The sequence below is a fragment of the Squalius cephalus genome, assembly GCF_949319135.1.
Source record: "Squalius cephalus genome assembly, chromosome: 18".
NCBI lineage: Eukaryota > Metazoa > Chordata > Actinopteri > Cypriniformes > Leuciscidae > Squalius > Squalius cephalus.
Genome location: NC_137139.1, coordinates 33,508,652 through 33,531,027, shown reverse-complemented (window position 1 = coordinate 33,531,027; position 22,376 = coordinate 33,508,652). Strand labels below are relative to the sequence as shown.

Here is a 22,376-nt window from a genome sequence, read left to right as displayed (position 1 = left end):
CTGAGTTCATATCCTGACTCATGGTCGTTCCGATCCCCCTTTCACTTTCACTTTAAAAAGTGAGTGGAAATTATTCTTTTTTTAATAATTTGGCTTCTTGCACTTTGGGCCACAACTTATCACAAGCTTTGCGATCTTTCTTCGAGAAGTGTTGCTTGAACTGAATTTTCCTCTTTTTGCAGACTCGCGCCTCCAATGATTGTTTCCTTACTTCGTCTCAGACCGTCCACATTTCCAACTGGATGATTATTAGTCTGGGTGTCCTGTTGGTAGCAGCATTGATATATACCAGTGTAAGTGAGTGTGCAAGAGTGTGTGTAAGGGCATTGGTTTAGGAGTGAGTGGTTTGGTACTTGCGGTTAAGTGTGTCTTCAGCTGCTTCTAGAATGATGTGATGGTCTCAGCTGTTCGGTTGGAGGTTAAAATAAATAAATAAAATATTTAAATTAGGGGAAAACAAAAAGATAAAAAGATCAGTAAAAGTTACTGATTGTTTTTTTGTTACTGTTTATTCAGTCGTATTCATATACCTAATATGTTGAAAATGCAAAACGGAAAAAATCTAGTCTTCTAGTCTCCTTAGTCAATGAATTACATAAATCACATAACTTGCATCACTTGATAATACTGTTGGTCATTTAACATTAAAACAGTGTCAGTGTTCTGTCACTTTGGTCTGTTTATTAGTGGTTTTGATGAGAGAACTCTGAAGCCTTGTTTATGGGTGTATTCACACCAGGAAAGTCCGATAGTTCACTTGCTTTGGTCCGGACCAAATACAATGTTGATTTTTTTTGTTTGGTACGGTTCGCTTTCACACTGCTCTTTTTGCAAGTGAACCAAAATATGTAAACAAAACCACACGTGTGCTAAGGTCGTCCATTCATTGGACAGGAATTCTCAAGCAGGGAAAAGCAGGAAGTGCAAAAACAGGCTCAGCATGAAGATATTTCGTAATGCAATATTTATTTGACTGATTTGGTGTTATTCTCTACAAACGCAATATGAAGAAACTAATGAGCATCATATGATACAATGTCATCTATACGATGTTGTGATTAGGATTTTGAGAAGACGATGATGTGCTGCAAGACGGTTCCGGCGGAGAGAACATGCTTTTAAACCATGTAAGCGCGATAAGACAAAAGAGGACGCTCTGTCTGTGAATGTCCTGATGCACACATGACGCGCAGAAAGACGCGCAACAGTATCGCGTGCACAGACAGCGTGCTGGAATTCTCTTCCACGCTTGAACGAACACCATTATGCCAAAATGTCCGTTTTGTTAAGTATCCTCATAAGAGCAGTCAAATAAAAAGGCGCAGTTTTCTGCAATTGGGTCGGTTCATGTTCACACCGTAAAACGGTTCGGTTGTTTGGTCCGCACCCGAGTTCGATTGCTGTATTCACACCTGCCCAAAAGATCCGCACCAAGGGGGGAAACCAGTGGCGAAAAAAGTGGGTATGCGCTATATGCGGCGCATAGGGGCGCAGCACCAGGGGGGCGCCAAAGCGATGGTAATTTTTTTTTTTAAATCTATACGTAGCTGCTGTTGTGCGTTTCTAAATAATTTCTGCATTTCCTCAATGTTATATAACTTTTTAGAGGACTAACAGGCTAGAGTAGGATATTCGTAAGATTCCATCGTAGAATTTTGACATAGAGGGGGGGGGGGGGGGGGGGGGTTGGGGGTAATATCGTGAGCAGGTAACTTTACGAGTCGAAAAAGATGGATAACGCAAAAAAGCTGTCGGGACTAAAAATAGAAAAAGATAGAGGGAAAATTAGATGGCATGTCAATTGATGAGCCAGCAGCTAAAAAAGTGGATGGTCAAAGGCAACAGCATGTAGGCTAGGAGATTCCTGGTGGGCCGACGTGCTTTTTGGGCCGATACATCAAATAGGCTATTTTTTTTTTTTTTGTCTTTGTCTTAACGGCCCATAAAACTCGTACATCGGCCCATTCGTTTTATTTTGTTTTGCGTAATTTGCGACGCTGGGTTAGTGCCGTTGTAATGCATTGGTCAAAAAAAAAAAACAAGTCAGCGTTATTTTTTATTTTTTTTACATTTTTCATTAAACATGTAGATCAGCGGCCCATTGGTTCTTTTCTTGATTGACACTGGGCTGGCCCAATCACATCTTTAATGTGAAGTATAGAAATTAGTACAAAACTAATTATGAAAGTTTGCTTTATTTTTCAGTGCATTTGTGAAAAATAAATGCATGGCGATGGCTATTACTATCATGGGATTAATATTATAACTATTATTATGTAGTAGTGTAATGTAGACACTAGACAGACACTGTTACTAAAAAAGGTTTGAATTTTTCTTTGTTTAATTTGCACACTGAATATGGGTTGGACCTTTTAATTTTGAACTCTCAAAGTGCACCAGATTGATGAATTCAACATTAAAAAGCTTAACCAAAATTGTTGCTGCATACCCCTCTGACACTGGGTAGTTGCGCCCCTGGGGGAAACGAACTAGAGTTCGATTCAATCGAACCAAACAAGGCAGGTGTGAATACACCCTATAGTTTTGCCTGTCACCGTAGCGCGAGCCTCCGCTGACTCCGCACACTTCTCCCCAAACGGACGAGGCGTTTGTACTTGATGTGCTCGCCAATGTAATATTCTTTGACACAACAGGGTGCGACTGGGAGTAATTGTCCTCTAAACCATCAGGACGCAGCGGTGAGAAGAAGTAAGATACACACGTGACAATGGCTAAATCCGAATTCACCCCCTATACCCTCAAATAGGGCTCTATTAAGAAGGGCCCTATTTGGGGACAGCCATTTGTAGTTGTATCTGAAAGCAAACGTTATAAAAAAGAATACTACAAAACACACTACAAAAGAATTGTGTAAAGCAGTAAACCTTGAGATTATTCATTGTGACATTAGCACAAAATATATGGATATGAGAACATATGAATAAAACTAAATTAAACAACAATCTCTTAAATATTTTCTTAAACATGGATCTTTACTTATATTAAAAATATTTATTTCTGCTATTGTAGGCTCATTATGTAAATGTAAGCCATTAATATGGACAAACTGGGTGCCTGATGGTAGACAACGTACCTGCTCGGACAGAATCGGCTCGAAGTCGTTTTTTTTTTTTACAAAGTTACAAACAATGCCGTGCACACCACCATGCAAAATGGGGTCTCGTACACTCAACACACAAGACCGCCCGCCCACACCGTGATTACGTAATTTTTTGCACAGGAACTTTCGTGCTTGTGCGGATGCGACCAGTATGAACCAAGCTTGACACTGCTATTCTCTTGTCTTGTCATGGTGAGCCTGTGGTTCCCTTTCAGTTGGTCACCCCTGACGTCAGGTTAGTGACTGACGAATAGGAATCTCGCTAGAGAGGCCAAACTACTTCGAGTGTAACTAAAACGAGCAAATGCACATCACAATGCGATAATTGCTATCAGCTGCGCTGCATCGTGGCACGGGCAGGGTCCCTGTGTCTCTGCCTCGATCTAATCCTCCTCAGAAGTCCCCTGATGACCGGATGTCGATCGCTGCATCGGACGATGAGCCAGACTTCTTTGGAGGTGACTATTCGGCTATGTTGCCTATTTCGTGAACCGTAGCATTGCCTGAGTCAGATCCAGAGATGATAGCTATGCTATCCCGGGCCGCTCAGAGGGTCAGGCTCAAGTGGAACCCACCACAGTGTCCCGAGCCCTTGAGGCTAGATGATTGGTTTCTCGGGGTTGTTCCCAGCGTCCCACCCCAGTACCTACTTGGATTTAACCATCAAGGCCGCCTCTGCCATACATACCATGGCGTTGTTGCAGGTCCATCAGGCCAAGGCACTGAAGGAACTGCATGAGGGTGGTCACGAGTTCGAGTTTTGTACGAACATCATAGCGCAACGGACCTCGCACTTCGCGTCGTGTCCCGTCGCTATATCTGCTGTGCCCCGCTGGTTCAGTTCACCGGCTCGGCTCCTCAGCGAAAACCTTAAGATGCGATGCACCTTCTGCTCATTATATGCTCGTGCCGCGATGCAGCGTAGCTGATAGCAATTATCGCATTGCGATGTGCATTGGCTCGTTTTAGTTACACTTGAAGTAGATTGGCCTCTTTAGCGAGATTCCTATTCGTCAGTCACTAACGTGACGTCGGGAGTGACCGACTGAAAGGGAACCACATGCTCACCATGACAAGACAAGAGAATAGCAGTGTTAAGCATGGTTTATACTGAGCTCTTCTGATCTGATCTGATCTGATCTGCTCAATTTAGAGACGTCAGTCTGAGCTGTTGAAGAAGGAGGAACGGCATAAAGCAGCAGAGAAACATGCTGAAGATCTCATTAAAGAGCTGAAGAGGAGAAACACTGAGCTGGAGCAGGCGCATGCAGGTCTGTTTATTAAACGCTAAAGCCCCAAAAGTTACGGACTGCAGCTGTAAGGAAGCATTATGTGAACTTTAGTGACATAAAAGGCACATGACGTAACTATCCTTTTATAAACTTTATTTGAATTTAAATATCTTTATTGTCCACTGGAGTGGAAATTTGTCTATGGCTCACCAACACAAAACTACATCTACATACTCTGTATTTCCAGAGAAGCTCACCCTGGGAGTCCAGAATTGTTCCAAGATATTTAAAGTTTTCCACAATTTCAACATGTTGGCCATTAAGTGAAACTGGCTCAATTGTCATATCTTGTTTTGTGCAAATAATTAATTAATTTGTCTTGGCAACATTAATTTCTAACTGGCTAGAGCAACACCATGTTTCAAGGGCCTTAATGTGAGTCAGATAGGCAGTATCAGCTGAGGGGTTTGTGTTCTCTAAGGCCGTGTCATCAGCATATTTAAAGATCTAAAGTGTTTCTAATTGATCAAAAAGTTATTTGTTAAAAGAGAAAAAAGAACAGGGGAGAGAACGCAGCATTGTGGACCAATAACCCTGTATTAATATTGAGATCAATCAGAATTTTCAGGAGAATGTGTGTCTTCATTGAATTAAAAGCTGAGCTTAAATTTATTAATAAAACCCTGGCATATCATTTAGGATGCATAAGTGTAACGTCCCTGGGCTGAAGAAAGCGCACGACGAAGGATATTCAGAGAAACCAGGTATTTAACCCTCTGGGGTCTGATGTGTTTTCTGGGCCCTGGAGGTGTTCTGACATGCTCTGACATTTGTGCTTATTTCTGTTACTTGTGACATTTTCATGGCTAAAGTCTGATTACACTGTATTTAGCACAAACTCTGCTACAATAATATATCAGCAGCATGTATGTAAAAGTTTGTAGTTTTGAGATAATGACATTTATGCGTGGTTTGTGAAAATACAAAAAAAAAATGTCACTGAAATAAGGTCATGAAACCCATACTGATTATTTCTTCACAAGACTTTTGAAAATTGTATCACATAGCCTAGAATATTTGCTCCAAAACTATGTGAAAATCACCCTGACTGCTCATTCAGATAAGACAATATATTGATTTAAAATTTGTATGGCGTGTTTTGTGTAAGAATGCTTTATGCAAAGAGGCGTAACACATCCTGCATATGTATGGCTTTTCACACCTAAGAAAGACAAAGGCCCTCCCCTTATGGCCCTATTAGGAGCTATCAGGCCCTATCATTCTGAGCAACCTTTCACAAAAAATGAGGAGATTTAAAGGAGTCATAACCTAGTCTTAATTTGGATACCTACTGCTGTATTATAGTCTTTCATGCCCTTCTAAAAAATGAAAGTGGAAAAAAAATAAAAACAGAGCTCCTAAAACCTTTATTTCTGAAGGCATTATTGTCTCGCGAGATCTGATGCGATGTTTTGGCTGTCGTGGACGTAGAGTCCATTCCCCGTGTTTACCTTGAAGCTAACGTTACATACAATAGCCGCATTAGTAGTTAGCTGCTGTTTGTTACACACAGTAGAGCAATAAAAACAGTCTTACCGTTTCAATTTCAGGCAAGTCCCGGATGGTTGGAATGGCACCTTTTTTCAAACGGAGCTTCGTGGCCAACTTCGCCTGATATTGGCCCAAATTTATGAATGATTCCGGCGTAAAATGTTTAGCGCAGACACCGAACAATAAGCCAGTTTAAAGTGTTGCTGGGACAGCGTCATTAAAAATGAATTTTACCCACTGGTCCCTGATAGTTTGGTCCATTTTTGGTATAGAAAACACATTCGCATGTTGTTTCTGGCAGTCAACCACAGAGCAACTCACGTGTGCACTCGGTTTCTCCATCTTTCGCGACTGAACTGAATATGAGGGGGAGAGGGGAAGGGCGGGCTTCCTGCTGCGGTGTCCATATATGGTATATCCTGCCCCGTCTTGACGTCAAGACGGGGCTGAAATCAAAATCTCGTTTTTTAGTGCGCGTGCACGTGGGCTATTTTACAAACCCTGAGGTAAACAAACGCTTCACTTTTAAATATCGGCTTCCCGGCCAGTGTATAATCATTATGCAATCATAACATACATTGATTCTCGTGGAAAAGTGAAATTTGCAGGTTATGACTCCTTTAAAAAAGAATGGCTTTTTGATTGTTTGGATTTATTTACAACATAACATAATCCAAAGATACACAACAAATTACAAAAAAGAACACTATTGAAAACAATGATCCAAAGACAGAGACTTTTGTGCCATTCCTAAAAACATTGTACATACCTTTCATTTCCAAGGTGTTTGTTTTTCACTTTACCATGTTCATGTTCAGAGACTCATGTGAATGTTGAAGTCAGCAGGACTCAGTGGCATCTGGTCCCTGTATATAAATAGAAAAAACTGTGAACATGCTGATATCAAGAGAAACTATGGTACGGTTAAAAGGTTTTTTTTTTTTTCTGGTTAAAATTGCTTTTTAAAATTCACAGAATACACACACAAATGTTTCCAACAATATATAATAATAACAATAATCTATAGCAGCCTATAAATCTTGCAAACGGATCACTTCAGTAACAACTACTAGAAAAACTTACCATTACTTATAGTTAACTTTATACGTAACTTATAGTTACTTCAAATGTTTCCATTCGTTATGATGATATAATATGAAAAATTCAAACGCACAGCACGCTCCAAAATATGTTACATTCAAACAGAGCGCGCTTCAAAATATATGTTACATTCAAACGCTGAGCGCGCTCCAAAATATGAAACATTATGGTTACCATATTATACAGTATCTACGTTTGAGCAGATATCCACAAACAGTATTTAACAGTAAACACGGGTCTAAATATTATAATATTCATCATATATCTAGCAACAGTTCAACTGCAATGTGAAGTTTATGCAACAATAATATTCAACTAATATAAGTAAGAATTTCTTACCTTACATCTTTCTTGTCTTCAAATCACGTTCTTCTTCTTCTGAGGTAAATCCAATGTAAGCTCACAAAGTGTCTTCCAAACTCGACGAAAAGCAGAGACTTATGAAGTTTGGCGCTGCTTTGTTTTGAGGTAACGAGAGCTTTCGCGTTCCATGTGGAGATTTGCATGTGAATCTCTTTTGCGCGAGTGGGCGTGGTCGAATTAAAAATAATGAGCAAGCATTTGAGAAGCTGGACATCTTGTTGGTTTTATACAAATTACTTAAACAGAGAATATTTGTTTTCAGTTTGAATCCGATTATTTAAAAGTACACACTTAAATGTTTATAAAGATATATGGCTCATAAATGTGTGACAAGTATTCGCTGAGTTTTGTTTCAGTTTATAGATGTGCTCAAGAAAAAAAAGTTCACCGCGACGGAGAGGCAGAAAGCACACCCTGTTTATTTTCTTTATTTTACAAAAGCACAATGTTTTGATTTGATTGTAAGTGGACACATTTAAAAGTTGACATCTCACAGATTCCTTTTTTATATTTCTTTTTTCTGTGTGACCACAAATGACAGAGTAATTTAAGTTTATTGTGCTACAATGTGAAGAAAATCCAGGAAAACTTGCCCGCGCGTTTGCCGACCTCAGAGGGTTAAAAGGGGACTGAGAACTTTTGAAGCTACAATAAAAATCACACTTTTTAGACTTTTTAAAAGTTTTGTCTTTGACCATCTTTCTTGTTACAGGTTTTGAAACTACAAATGTAAAAATTATGCAAAAGTAACAAAAGGAAAAAAAATACCTGAAGTATTAAAATCATCATCACTCCGTTCTTCCTCAGCTGTGTTTTTTCTCCTCATCTTCATCATCATCTTCAGTGGCGTCTGCTACATCTGCTGTTCTCCAGCGTTACAGTCTGAACCCAGAGACTGTGCAGGTTTTATCGGTGGATCTATGACTGTCATACACACACACACACTCTCCTGAGCATCATCAGGGCAACAGAGTAAAGTGAGTCCTGTGTGTATCTGGATCTGTGTGTGTTCAGAGAGTTGATCTCTGACGCTCCACTGAATCCTGTCCATCAGTCACACACACTCAAACCTCTTCCAGCTCCTGAGGAACACAGAATCACAGCGACTTTCAATTTATATAACAACTGTTCCTCTGAAGGAGACTATTTTAAAGAATAATAAACTGTAAGCAGACTGGATGTAACATTTTTAGAAATGTCAAAATAGCAGTAGAGACCATGGAGTCGTTCTCAGTCACTATGTCTGACAGGAATGCTGGAAGCTTCTCGTTGTTCTGGTAATACACTAAATACACTAATACACTTTATTGTACATATAAACATTGCAGTCAGAATCTGCAGTCATATCAGGATATTTGAATTGTGAGAATCGATTCAATAATCAACTTTATTAGATCATTACTCAGCAGAAAGAAAAGAAAAACGAGGGAAAGACAAACAGTTTCAGGTAATTCGGGTATTTAAGGATGAAGTGAATCTTTATAATGTACAAAGCTCTCGATCCCTTTAGTTTCTGGTTTCTCTCCATCATCTTTACCTCCAGTGACGCCTTCTCTTTCTTCAGCTGACAGATTTCTGTTATGAAACTATCAATATCCAGGATGGACAGACATATATTATCTCCTTCATTAAACACGATTAAATTGCAGACATGATATTCTCAAACTTCTGCTGGTTTGAATCTGTGAGCACTGTGTGAACTCCTTTCAAAAGATAGGGTGAGCTACTGCTGCTTCCACATTTACAGTGGATTTTAAAGGGGTGGTTGATTATGATTTAACTTTTCTAACATTAGTTAGTGTGTATTGTTGCTGTTTGAGCATAAACAACATCTGTAAAGTTACAACACTCAAAGTTCAAAGAAAAGGGAGATATTTGCTTTTACAGAAATCACTTTTTAAGGACTACAACAAACGGCTGGTAGGGACTACAAGAGCTTTCTCTCAGGTTAGTGACATCACAAACCCAAGAATTTACATAAACCCCACCCCCGGAACACGATTTATAGATTATCAAGACAGAATAGGCTAATCAATGACTAGAAGATCCACATAAGCTACATAAATTCCACATAAACTCCACATAAGCTACATAAATTCACCAACTAACCATTCAGAAATGTTGTCTACATGTTGTCACTTCTTCTTGGGTCTCTCCATGTTTCTGAATCTGGTTTGAACATAAAAGGCTAAAAGTTTTTGACATTTTCAGTGCATGTCTTTGTGAGGTAAAAGGACACAAGCTGTTGAAGCTCCGCCCCCTGTGCCGGGAGCAGCAGCTCATTTGCATTTGAAGGGACAGACACAAAATGGTGCATTTTTGATCACTCTCAAAAAGTGACAACTTTAACATGCTTTATAAAAATATCTGTGGTGTATTTTGAGCTAAAACTTCACACACACACTCTGGGGACATCAGAGACTTATTTTACATCTTTTGAAAAGGGCATTATACCACCCCTTTAAACTACTAAACAGTGCATTAGCGCCACCTATTGGCAGTATATGGACCAGAAAACACCCTTCATCTCTTCATATCCACACTGAGCCTCACACACCGTCCAGAGCAAAAGCACTGCACTCTATAGCGACTGTTAGCATATTTGAAATATGTTTATAGATTCTGTTTATGTTTATCCTTTTGTGAGCTCTTTCTTTAGTGGTTTTACCTGCAGGTAAAATCAGATTTCTCTCAGACGACAGACGACAAAAATCAGTTGAAATTTAAATAGCTGAGATTCGCGCTTCAGTGACGTGTGTGTGCACTCGTACAGTGGCCAGACAACGGTAAGCATTTTATCTCTATGGGGTTGATTTTAAAAACATATAACAATCTTTTTTTTTTTTTTTTTTTTTTTTTTTTACCACGCCTTCATTTATTTTTAGCTACTAGAAAGCCTTTATATGTTTTATTGTTTTACCGATCCAGGAAATAAAGGCAAATTACACTGAATCATATGTTTAGTGTGTCTTTTGAAACAAACTTCAGTTGTATAAACTGTGATAACTTGATATTTGCCACTGCTCTCTTAAAAAATTAAGGAACTAAACAAAACTACACATATTCTAAAAGTTTCTTACACTGTTTACTCACTCATCATGAATGGATTAGGAACAGTTTCATATTTATGATTATGGGCGGAGCTACAGTATATGACAACACTGCACGTGTGTAAAGACTTCAGTGAAAGTGAAACTGAACAGATGAACTGGAAGCTTCTTCAAAACAACACTTCTTTTCAGAAACCCTGAAATTAACGATCAAATCTGACAATCACTCACAGGTAAGTGATGGAAATATAAGTTTAAAGTGCACTAGTTTAATAGCATGATGCAGTACAAGAACGTTTGTAAAATTAAAGTTCATGCAACATATATCAGAACCAGGAAGTATTTGAACTGCAGACAGAATAAACAAAGTTCAATGAAAACCATAACTCTATTAAACAGAAATGACTCTTGGTGGTTACAGATGTTAATTTAGCAAGTTATTTGTTTGAAAAATTACAGTTCCACTCATTTTCTATGTTGTTTTTTTTTTTTATAAAAGATCTTATGATGGTATTAAAAACCTGTTACATTTGCTGTACTGTGACTCCTAGTTTCTGTTAAGTTTTTGTATTTAGTTTCTTCAGGTTATTTCTATTATTACAGTAACCATCTAAAACAAAACCTTATAGGCTCAGTGTGGTTAGGGTTAGTGTTGGTACGTGTTTGACAGTATTTGACTTTGATATAGACAGTGGTACATGATATATTGTTGTAAGTTATAATAGTATTTAACATGCAAACATCCATAGCCTAATTTACTCAGCACATATAATTATCAAACTTGCTCTCTTCAGCAATGTAGAAGATATATTGACATTATTTATCTTATTACTACTTACTTATTTTTTCAGCCATGGCGTCCTCCAGTGGTCCAGCTCTAAATGAGGAGCTCCAGTGCTCCATCTGTCTGGAAGTGTTCACTGATCCAGTCACCACTCCATGTGGACACAGCTTCTGCAGAACCTGCCTGAGCAAGAGCTGGCCGAACACACGGACCTGCTTCTGTCCACTCTGTAAAGAAAAATTCAGCAGAAGACCTGATCTCAAGATTAATACAACATTCAGAGAGGTTGTGCAACACTTTAAGAAGCTTAATCCAGGAGAATCTGAGGTCTTCTGTGACTTCTGTGGTGAAAGAAAGCAGAAAGCAGTGAAGACCTGCCTGACGTGTCAAAGCTCTTACTGTGAGACTCATCTGGAGCCTCATCACAGAGTCCCACGTCTAAAGAAACACAAACTCATCAATCCTGTGGAAAATCTGGAGGATTATATATGCCAGAAACACGAGAGACCTCTGGAGCTGTTCTGCAGAGATGATCAGACGTGTGTTTGTCTGTCCTGCACTGAAGGAGAACACAGGACTCACAACACTGTTCCTATAGAGGAGGAGAGTCGAGAGAAGAAGGTAAAGAGTTACAGACAAAACACTTTAAACACACTGTGAAATGCATCCTAAATCAGGTAAAAGTTAATTTTATCAATTTTTGAGAATGCAATATGTTACCTTTAAAGCTGACAGACATGGACTAAAAGCCATATGTATAAAATTTAATTTATGGGGTCAAACATTTATTATTCAAATAAGAATTATGTTGTCAGAAGATTTAACACTAAATTCAGTGATAAATGTGTCTGTGTTTTTCTATGTGTGTAGATGATCCAGGACAGAATTAAGAAGATTCAAGAGATCACGCGCTCAGAGCAGAGAAAAGTGAGTGGAAAAAAATATTTGAATCATTTGGCTTCTTGCACTTTGAGCCACAACTTATCACAAGCTTTGCAATCTTTCTTCGAGAAGTGTTACTTGAACTGAATCTTCCTCTTTTTGCAGACTCGCCGAGCCTCCATGGATTGTTCCACTACTTTTTCTCGAACCGTCCACTTTTCAAACTGGATGATTATTGGTCTGGGTGTCCTGTTGGTAGCAGTACTGATCATCTTGGCCAAACAATACACCATGAGAGAGGGTGAGTGAGTGTGTGTAAGTGCATTGGTTTAGGAGTGTGTGGTTTGGTACCTGCAGTTAAGTGTGTCTTCAGCTGCTTCTTGAACGATGTGATGGTCTCAGCAGTTCGGTTGGAGGTTAAAATAAATAAATAAAGGATTTAAATGGATTTACGGGAAAGAAAGAAAAAAACAAGAACAGTAAAAGAATACTGCATCATTGTATTCTCTCCTGCAGCATCAACGTTCGGTCCGGATACATTAATAAATCTGACAGTTATCTGGATGAACTTCTTTTACCCCTTTTCCACCAAGGCAGTGCTGGTGCCGGTTCGGAGCCGGTGCCTACATGCAAACCATTTCTTTGTGTTTCGACAGCCAAAGAACCGGTTCTCGGCCAAGAAAATTGGTTCCAAAGCGGCACCAACTCTTTGCTGGACTAGAACCGTTCTTTTACCTCGTCATGCTTACATCGGGGGCTGGGGGCGGGTTATTGTCGAACTTCTTCTCGAAAGCAACCTCCGTCTATAGTAATCCAGACGAGCAGCACAAATGTGTTCTAAACGTCTAAGCCAGGAGAAACATTTGAAGAAAGACGATGTAGTCCAGCATTGTAATTATTATGCTTGAAGTTGGCGAAAGCTAAGACCTATGGCAACGTACACAGTGATGTAACGACGTCGTTCGCTGGGCTCTCTAGTCAGTGGAAAAACAAACAGGTTCTGAGAAGGTTTGCAAGTTGAACCAACTTTGAACCAGCACCAGGTCCGAACCAGTTCTTTTTAGGTGGAAAAGGGGTATGTGAGAAATAGGCTAAAGAAATGGTTAAAATCTCAAAGTCCGGTGTGCACACTTACTTGCGTACACAGTATTGTGTGGCCCAGCTGTTGTAAGCAAACACACACAGCCCTCCAATGGATTTAAATGATCTACGCTCGTCTCTGTCGCTCGTATTGTTGTTAATCTGTTAGGCACAGGGTTGCATGATGATCTTTGATCCGAGTTTCTGTAAGACAAACAAGGTTACTACATTAATCCGGATAGATTTGAAAACTGAGTTTTGTTTCAAAATACTCTCCGTCCACACTAGCGTTTTCAAAAAGTTCTCATCCACACTAGAGCTTTACGATTAATCGCAATTTCCATGTAATCGTACTTCAACCGATTTGGCTTAAAGCGCTTTTGAAATTGTAAATCCTGTGATTATTTGTTAAGCGCAGCTTGTCATTGATGATCGGCTTGTAAACGCAGCTCACTCTAGGGCTGTGCAATTAATTGAATTTCGATTTCGATTTTGGCTCCCAACGATCACCAAAATAGTACAATCGAGTAAAAACGATTATTTTGCGATAATTTTGTCTTGTGTTCTGAATGACGCGCGCACGCGCACATCCGCCCCTCCCGAAGCCGTAAACTCTCTTAGCTTGAACGTTTAAACTGGTAAGACTTAAAAAGAAGTGGAAATGATAACCTTTAGTTACGATGCAATGCTGTCCCGATTGTGTAAGTGACAATTCTGTCATGTCCCGACTCCTAAACGCGAAAGTGTAGTTTCGACGCTTGCCTTGTCCAACACATTCAGAGAGAGAGACAGAGAGAGAGAAGACGCAGCACCTCTGAACACTCACGCGGTTTGTGAAATTGCGTCTTGGAGAAAGTTTTAAAATGATAGATTTGATTTTATAATCTGTGTGGATTCATTTAGGCTACTCATACAATCTACATGCTAAAGTGAATCAATGTTTGTGGGGGAATTTCCCGCATTATAAGTGGTAGACCTGCGGGAATTATTAAAATACTCATTGAAGTATTATCTGTTACATTATTTATTTTAATAGTTCAAAAAGTACAATCAATGTTCAAATTTCGATTTTTTTTTTTAAGAATTCTTGAAAGGTGTCTTTGGTAACACTTTACAATAAGGTTAATTAATTAGCATTAGTTAACTACCTTAGTTAACATTAACTAATAATGAACAATACTTCTACAGCATTTATTAATCTTAGTTAATATTAATTTCACCATTTACTAATATGTTATTAAAATGAAAGGTTGTATTTTTAAACATTAGTTAATGCACTGTGAACTAACATGAACAATGAACAGCTGTATTTTTATTAACTAACATTAAAAAAGATTAATAAATACTGTAACAAATGTATTTCTCATTGTTAGTTCATGTTAGTTAATACATTAACTAGGCTAATGTTAACTAATTAACCTTATTGTAAAGTGTTACCGTGTCTTTTTAATAAATGCAACACATTCCCAAAGTCATGTGAAATAATCGTGTTACATAATCGTGATTTCAATACTGACCAAAATAATCGTGATTATGATTTTTTCCATAATCGAGCAGCCCTAGCTCACTCTGAAAGCACTGCGAGTTAATGCCCTTCGAGGTGTCCATTGTCAGGTATTAATGGACTTCGGCGGAGGCTCCGCTGCGCGTCGGGTGGTTCACGCCTCGCTGTCGTCCATTAATACCTGACAATGGACACCTCGTCGGGCATTAACCCTTACTTAATAACATGCTTTAACTCCAGACTCACTTCATAACGACAGCTGAGCTCATCAGAAGGATGATGTGCTTCTTACACAGAATAAGGCAGTCGTGTGTTTATTAGTCATGTTTAATCAATCAAAGCGTTTCAATCTTCTGTTTATTCAGCGACAGCGATGATGCCCATAGGGGTTTCCTGGAATGATATGTGTTATCGTACTTCTGCGGTGTTCAGATGGATATTTGATGTGTGTGTGTGTGTGTGTTTGAGACGCCCTCTGGTTTTCAGATGGAGCATTTACTACTGATCAGCCGTGTTGCACTGACAAACTGACAAACATAAAATAATCGCAGCGTTTGCCAAATCGCGTGTGGTTTCATGCGATAAAATTAAACACTAAATTCCCCTTACAGCGCATGCATAAACCCTCATAAAAGCTCACTGAGATGATACAGACTGAAATAATCAAGTTATCACTCAATTCTTCTGGCAGGATCATTTTATTTAGCTAAATATCTCAGCATTCACTGATGCGTCCAGGTCGCACTCACTCACCATTATGTGTTTGGTCTAAAACGCGACGCTCTCATGTTTTGCTGCAGGACAGCAAATGCGAGTGAATTTTCTGTCATCTTTGCAGGACTGTGACATAAAAAGTGTGCAAAAAATAAAACATATTTTAGAAACTTTGTAAAAGTGAATAACACATAACAGGCACAATACCGGTATAAACATGAATATCTATGGGTTCATTATGCGTCACATTGTAACAAGTAGAATTAGGTACTGCTCCTTTAAGGTGGAAACCACTCTCTTATGCCGAGTTCACATTGAATGATTTTAGGCCCGATTTTCGCTCGTCGACAGGTTTTGTGAGATTGCCGACAAATGGGCGAAATCACAGGCAAATCGGTGCTCGTTCACGCAAGTGACAATCACACAGTGTGAATTATCAAAGACACGATCTGAGAGAATCGCCGATGAGTAGCCGAAGCCCTTGAGATATTTGACATGATAAGTATCTTCAAAATCCTGCTGTGTGAATGTGTTCTGACTGAAAACTACGTCGGCGAAGACCTACAGCCAATGAGAGAACAAGATACAGGGCAGCAGGAAGTTCAGGGAGGAGTAATAGATCACAGTATCAGTATTTTTAATTGATATTTACAATTATATCATACAAAAATAAAGCACAAACATTTGCTTGACCAGCAGCAACAGCAGCACAGTGAAATTATTTATTTTCTCCAACTCTCTTTGCAGAAACACAATCCTTGCTCCACATTACGTCTCCCCAACCATTCCCTCCGGCATAATCTTTTCACTGCAAATCAGCGCACAAACAATTTGGACCGTAAATCTTCTTGCAGGCTATCATTTTTAATAACAATTTCTGTCTCACGCACACGTGATCTTGCGTTATTTCCTTATCACTTCTCACGCATGTTTGGTTGTGAAACGTAGTTTTGCGGATTCTGTCGCCGATCCATCGTGCAACAGCAGCAACTGAATGTCACCCCAGATAGTCCTGCAGTGTGAAAATAACAGTGAAAATAGTTCAGTGTGAACTCGGCATTACTCCCTCACTGATGAGTATGTCAGTCGGTATGAGGACGGTACGGCATGTATGCATGTAAAGCCTGTTTTATAATTCTGTTGCTCTTATCCTGTTTTATGTCTATTCAGTAACGCAGTTGTTAGTGGAGTGTTTTGCAAACCGCCCCATGTGTGCGTGGGATCGACAACGCTGATAATACATAACCACTGTGGAATATCAGATACTTGAGTCTTTGCTTACACTTGGCTACAACCATTCAGGCACTTCTGGTTAAAGCGTTACAACATGACTAAACTTGCGTCATCGGTTTCAAATACCTCTGTTCTGACAGTCCACACTACAACGCGAAAACGGCTTTTTCTAATGTATCCACTTTGGAGAGCGTTTTTGAAAAGCTTCGTTTTCATTGCTAAAAACACGGTCTCAGTGTGGACGAAAAGCCAAAACAGAGAGAAAAAGATGTGTTTTCAAACGAAACCGTATTAGTGTGGACAAGACCTGAATTCACAATCATGGTCACAATCATGTTCAGCTCTTAGCATAGACTTGTCGTCTGTCCAGCAGTTATTCCCAGGCCTGAATGTCGTAAGGCAAAATAATATCACAGTAGTGTGAAATTCATGGCAGAATACAGGGTAAAATACCGTTTCCAGCAAGTTTAATTCACATCAAATGAAAACAAACTCTTCAAAACAAACTTAAGATCTCAAACGAGCAAACAAAGCACACGCGGTGAGCACAGTAGGGTTACCAACTGTCCCATATTAGCCGGGACATCCTGTATATTGGGCCTAAATAATTTGTCCCGTACGTGACCTCCCTTGTCCCATTTATTGACTGCTACGCTGATCTAACCACTAACTAAGGGGCTTCACATATGTTGCGTCTTTTGTGCTCTCAAGTTTGTTATTTTAAATGTAGACGCGCTACAAGCACGCTCACATAGAGAGCAACGCCGTTGCGGCACTCATTTTCCCCAGGCGCGTCTATGCCGCAGAGAGATGGAAAAATCTCAACTTTTCAGAATGCAGCAAGCAGGTCATGTGACATCGAACCAAGCGATCAGCTTTGGCCTTTCCGTAACAACACTGAAAGCTCAGCCAAAATGGACGAACAGCTGATCATAGATTGCTCATCTCCATAAATATATCTAGCAGTAGAGCTAAAGCAAGAAAATCCATTTATCCTTTGCTGAAACTTCTTCATCATCATGGAGAACGTGGCTCATGATTGCTTAGCAATGGCAGACACCACAAGAGCGCTTAGTTTGTTGGTTTAATTTGTTCGGCAAACTAGGTGTATGCGTGTAAAATGTGGAAGAACATCTGTTTGTGTTAGATTATTTTGCAAACAAATCATTATGATATTCACGGTGATACTGTAATGAGAAATCCATGTTGAAAACAGTTTTGTAAATTTTTTTTCAGGATTCTTTGATGAATAGAAAGTAAAAAAGAAAGCTTTTGTGACATTAAAATGTCTTTACTGTCACTTTTTACACATTTAATGTATTCTTGCTGAATAAAACTATTCATTTCTTTAAAACAAATTATTACTAATGCCAAACGTTAGAACGGTAGTGTATGCTACAAAAGCTTTAGATGGTTTGTGTGTAACAATTGACATTTATTTCTATGACATTAAATTATTTTTAGGATTGAACTGTGCATTGATAGGTTAAGCAAAACAAATGTGTTTATATCTGAGAACCTTTTATACACACACTTAACTGCAGACACTGAAATGACATACACTGTGTGGTACAGTACACATATTTTGAGTGTCCCTTATAAAGAACCACGATTGTCCCTTATTTTCCTTTTCTGAAGTTGGCAACCCTAGAGCACAGAGATCCCGTCACTGACACACAACCACAAGTCTGACTATAAAATAAACTGTCTAAAAGGTTTCCTCACTTCACAATATAGACAGCAAACATAACACATTTTTTTTACACTGAATAATTATTATTACAGCTTTAATAAAAATACAACTTGACATTTCTGCTTTTAAACCCTCTGTTATGATTGTCTCATAGACCTCCATCATACGTATATTTACTGCAATAACATTCTGCATTTTGTTTTACAAACCGATCAATATTTCCATGATGCTGCCAGTAGAGAAACTCACTGTTAACCTGAAATTACTGCTATGAATAATTCATCATTATATTGTCATCTGTGTCCACAGGGTTGAAGTTTGTGCAGAAGTTTGCAGGTACAGTGTGACTGACACCGATACACTCACAATACTTTTGTTTATAATGAACACATGAAAATGTTTGTTCTGAAGTTGATTGATAATGTCTGATCTCTCTCAGTGGATGTGACTCTGGATCCTGATACAGCGAATCCATTTCTCATCCTGTCTGATGATGGAAAACAAGTCAGTGATGGAGACGTTTGGCAGAACGTCCCAGAAAACCCAAAGAGATTTGATACGTTTTTGTGTGTTCTGGCAAAGCAGGGATTCAGTTCAGGGAGATTTTACTATGAGGTGCAGGTGAACGGAAAGACTCAGTGGGCTTTAGGAGTGGCCAGAGAATCCATTAACAGGAAGGAGGTGATCACACTGAGTCCTGAGGATGGATACTGGACTGTGATTCTGAAGAATGAGAATCATTATAAAGCTTATGATAGTCCATCTGTCTCTTTATCTCAGAGAGTGAAACCTGAGAAGGTTGGTGTGTTTGTGGATTATGAGGAGGGTCTGGTCTCTTTTTATGACGTGGAGTCCAGATCTCATATCTACTCTTTCACTGGTCAGACTTTCACTGAGAAACTCTATCCATATTTCAGCCCAGGCCTTAATGATGAAGGTAAAAACTCAAACCCACTGATCATCACTCCTGTCAGATGAAACGAACAAAATAACATAAAATCTCAAAATATTACCTGTGGATGTGCTGTTTTTAGAATATGTAATTAAAAACCAAAAAAGAATTTGCACTAATCATAATCAAGAAGTTTTTACTTACAATTATTAAGAAAATGAATATGTGATACAAGCGGAATTTTTTTTTTTTTTTCAGGCCCTTAAAAATGATAATTAAATATTTGTGTGTTATACTGAATATACGCGTGTAAATGGATAATTTGTTACACATCTATACATTTCTTTTGTCTTATATTAATACTTTGCTTTTCAAATCCACTATGACATTTTACATAATATGATTTCATATTATATGGTGAAATTCTACAAAATACTAAATTTCCAAACTTTCCAGTGTTTCTACAAACATTTCTGAAGCCATTTTCTCTCTCTTCTCTCCAGCTGTTAACACTGAATTACTTGTGAAATGTTGAGGTTCTTGGTTCATGTAAATAAAGACAAATGTTCAATTCTATAACTGATAGAGGAGAGCGGGACACAACCGAACACTCTGACTTTCTTTTGTCCCACACGTCTAGTACAATTATGTAGTTTTGTTTCATTAATACAGTGTAAATTTTTTTCTTGATTTACCCCGAAAGAATGGAAGTGAAATGTGACAACATGCCCCATAGTAACATGACCATATGACAGATTACAATTTTATCAGATCTAATTAAAAATAATAATAATTACAAGACAAACTCAAATAAAATACAATCATTAAAAATAAATAAAAATAAAATACATGTCAATAAAATAAAATAATTAACTTTTTCATATAAAATTATCGCAATTTTTAATAATAAAAAAGAACAAAATTTTTGAGTTTGACAACAAACACACCGCAAAACACAGCTATAGAGCATAGTTCAAAACATAATAATCATTAATAATTTCTGAACATTGACTCTCAGTCTTTATTCCCCTTTATCTCATGGTTTCTCAATAGAATTCATAAAAGTATAGAATAGAATAGAATAGCGTAGATCTACACCTCAGACCCCAGAGGGTTAAAGGGGGGGTGAATTGCTGTTTCATGCATACTGAGTTTTTTACACTGTTAAAGAGTTGGATTCCCATGCTAAACATGGACAAAGTTTCAAAAGTTAAGTTGTACGTTTGAAGAAGTATTTTTGTTCCAAAAATACTCCTTCCGGTTTGTCACAAGTTTCGGAAAGTTTTTTTCGAGTATGGCTCTGTCTTGCGTAAGATAGGGCGGAATTTCCTTATATGGGTCCTTAAGGGCACATCTCCGCGGGCGGGCGCGCACTCGTAGACCAGAGAGAGAAGAGAGCGAAAGCAGTACGTTACCTTCCGCTTAGGGAAGTCAATGTCACCAAAGAAGTGGGTTTTTGGTTGCCAGGGCAAGACAACCCTGCACAGATTCCCAAAGAACCCAGCGTTAAGGTAACAGTGGATGGAGTTTGTTTTTTCAAAGCATCAACAGAGGTTGTGCAAGACTCTTTGTTCCCTGCATTTCGACGATGATTGTTTTATAAACAAAGCCCAGATCGACGGATTTGCAGATCGTCTAATGCTTAAGGATCGAGCAGTCACAATGATAAAGGTTCGCTGTCGCATGCGGTGAGTAAACTGCTTCAAATGTCTCTCTGTGTTGTTATTAGCTCAGTTAGCACAGCTATAGCACACCGCCCACACGGCCCGCCCCCAGCCGCTCGTTTTTTTCCGGAAAGACTCGGTACAGCCTATCTTTCTTTTATAAATATAATAAATACGTTTTGGAGATATGAAGGATGCAATACTACTCTATAGGTACTCAAGATTAACAGGAGATTGAGTGAAAATGAGCATTTCACCCCCCCTTTAAATAACAGATAAGATTAAAATAATATCAGATTTGTCTCATTAAAATAAACACAAAATTACCCTTCAAATTGCGCAAATTGAAATTGCGAATTGAAAATACGCCCAATGGAAACACGTCAATTTCGCAAAAACTCCCATTTATCGCAAAAAAGTTTTTACACTCACATGAGGTGTTTTTCAGGCAATTCGAAAAATATTTTTTTTTTTGCAAAACTGCAATGGAAACAGATTTTACGCATTTACAGTCACCTGACGTAGATTACCCGGTATGTTTGGACAGAATACGAGACAGAGCTCTTTATTAAATTCATATAAGACAAAAGAATTACAGTTTTTCGAATGCGCATGCGCATTCTGTTGTCTGTCCTGTTGTAGAATGCGCATGCGTCGCGTCTGAACGCGTTGTTGTCTTTGGAGCTCCATCGATTTGATTTATAATTCTTGATTTTACTCTTTAAACTTACTTACAAACATTTTCTACTTTTCCTCACTGAGAAGCACTACTGCTCAAACCTCATAGTTACAACTCGGACTGTTGAGCAGACGCGTCTCAAGCCTATTAGTGATCCAACGCTGGATACTCCTATAGGTTACGTCCGTGGATCACGGCTGAACGCGTCTTCTCAACACTCACTTACAAACATTTTTTGCCTATCGTGCGTCTACTCTACACCCGTACCACTAAAAAAACGGATTATATCCAAGACTTCAGTCATAAATTAGTATTAATATTGATAGCATCACTGGTAGCGTCGTTGCTAACTTACTGTCCATCTGTTAAAATGGCGAATATATCAGATGTAAGTAGTCTACCTTTTGGTGCAGGTGAGGACACATTTGAGCTGCACGCGGTGCAGTCTGAGCTGGAAGCTGTTGAGAAACAGATCCACGACCTTTTAGTGAGACAAGCCGAACTGATAGACCGGCGGTTAGCTCTTGAAACATCACGCGCCGATGCACACAAATCAGTGATTAACGTTACTAACCCGCTGACTCCGACCTCGTCTACTCCGTGCGTTACTCAGCATCGGTCCCGAGCGCCGAGGTCGCGATCAGCCATGGTCTCGTTCACTCCGGCTCCAACACGCCACCACGAAGCCTGGATGGTTCCACAGCGGAAGACGCGAGTCAGGTCTAGACCAAGACTCTCTCCGACCCTCCCGGTTTTCGAGTTATCCACACAAAACCGCTTCTCCCCTCTTCGCGAACAGAACGCGATGCTGTGATCATCGGCGATTCCATCGT

General features: G+C 39.0%; 1 protein-coding gene across 2 annotated transcripts; it reads left to right on the top strand.

The window, feature by feature from the left end:
- The first annotated feature begins 8,333 nt into the window (after positions 1-8,333).
- On the top strand, positions 8,334-20,026 carry LOC307146005 (E3 ubiquitin-protein ligase TRIM39-like). Of its 2 annotated transcripts, none has more exons than XM_079849728.1 (6): positions 8,334-8,345; positions 11,270-11,823; positions 12,073-12,129; positions 12,250-12,385; positions 18,618-18,644; positions 18,748-20,026. In XM_079849728.1, the coding sequence occupies exons 2-6, from the start codon at positions 11,272-11,274 to the stop codon at positions 19,284-19,286; spliced, it is 1,311 nt and encodes a 436-aa protein (XP_079705854.1). In that variant the 5' UTR covers positions 8,334-8,345; positions 11,270-11,271; the 3' UTR covers positions 19,287-20,026. The 2 variants fall into 2 exon arrangements, with proteins under 2 accessions (XP_079705854.1, XP_079705853.1); XM_079849727.1 differs by lacking the exon at positions 8,334-8,345 and adding an exon at positions 10,545-10,651.
- The last annotated feature ends 2,350 nt before the right edge of the window (positions 20,027-22,376 follow it).

What these genes read in the sequence shown, in the direction of transcription:
- LOC307146005 (XM_079849728.1), top strand. Translation starts at nt 11,272, where the DNA reads ATGGCGTCCTCCAGTGGTCCAGCTCTAAATGAGGAGCTCCAGTGCTCC. An exon ending in AGGAGAGTCGAGAGAAGAAG is followed by an intron (nt 11,824 to 12,072) that starts GTAAAGAGTTAC and finishes CTATGTGTGTAG; the next exon opens with ATGATCCAGGACAGAATTAA. An exon ending in ACAATACACCATGAGAGAGG is followed by an intron (nt 12,386 to 18,617) that starts GTGAGTGAGTGT and finishes CTGTGTCCACAG; the next exon opens with GGTTGAAGTTTGTGCAGAAG.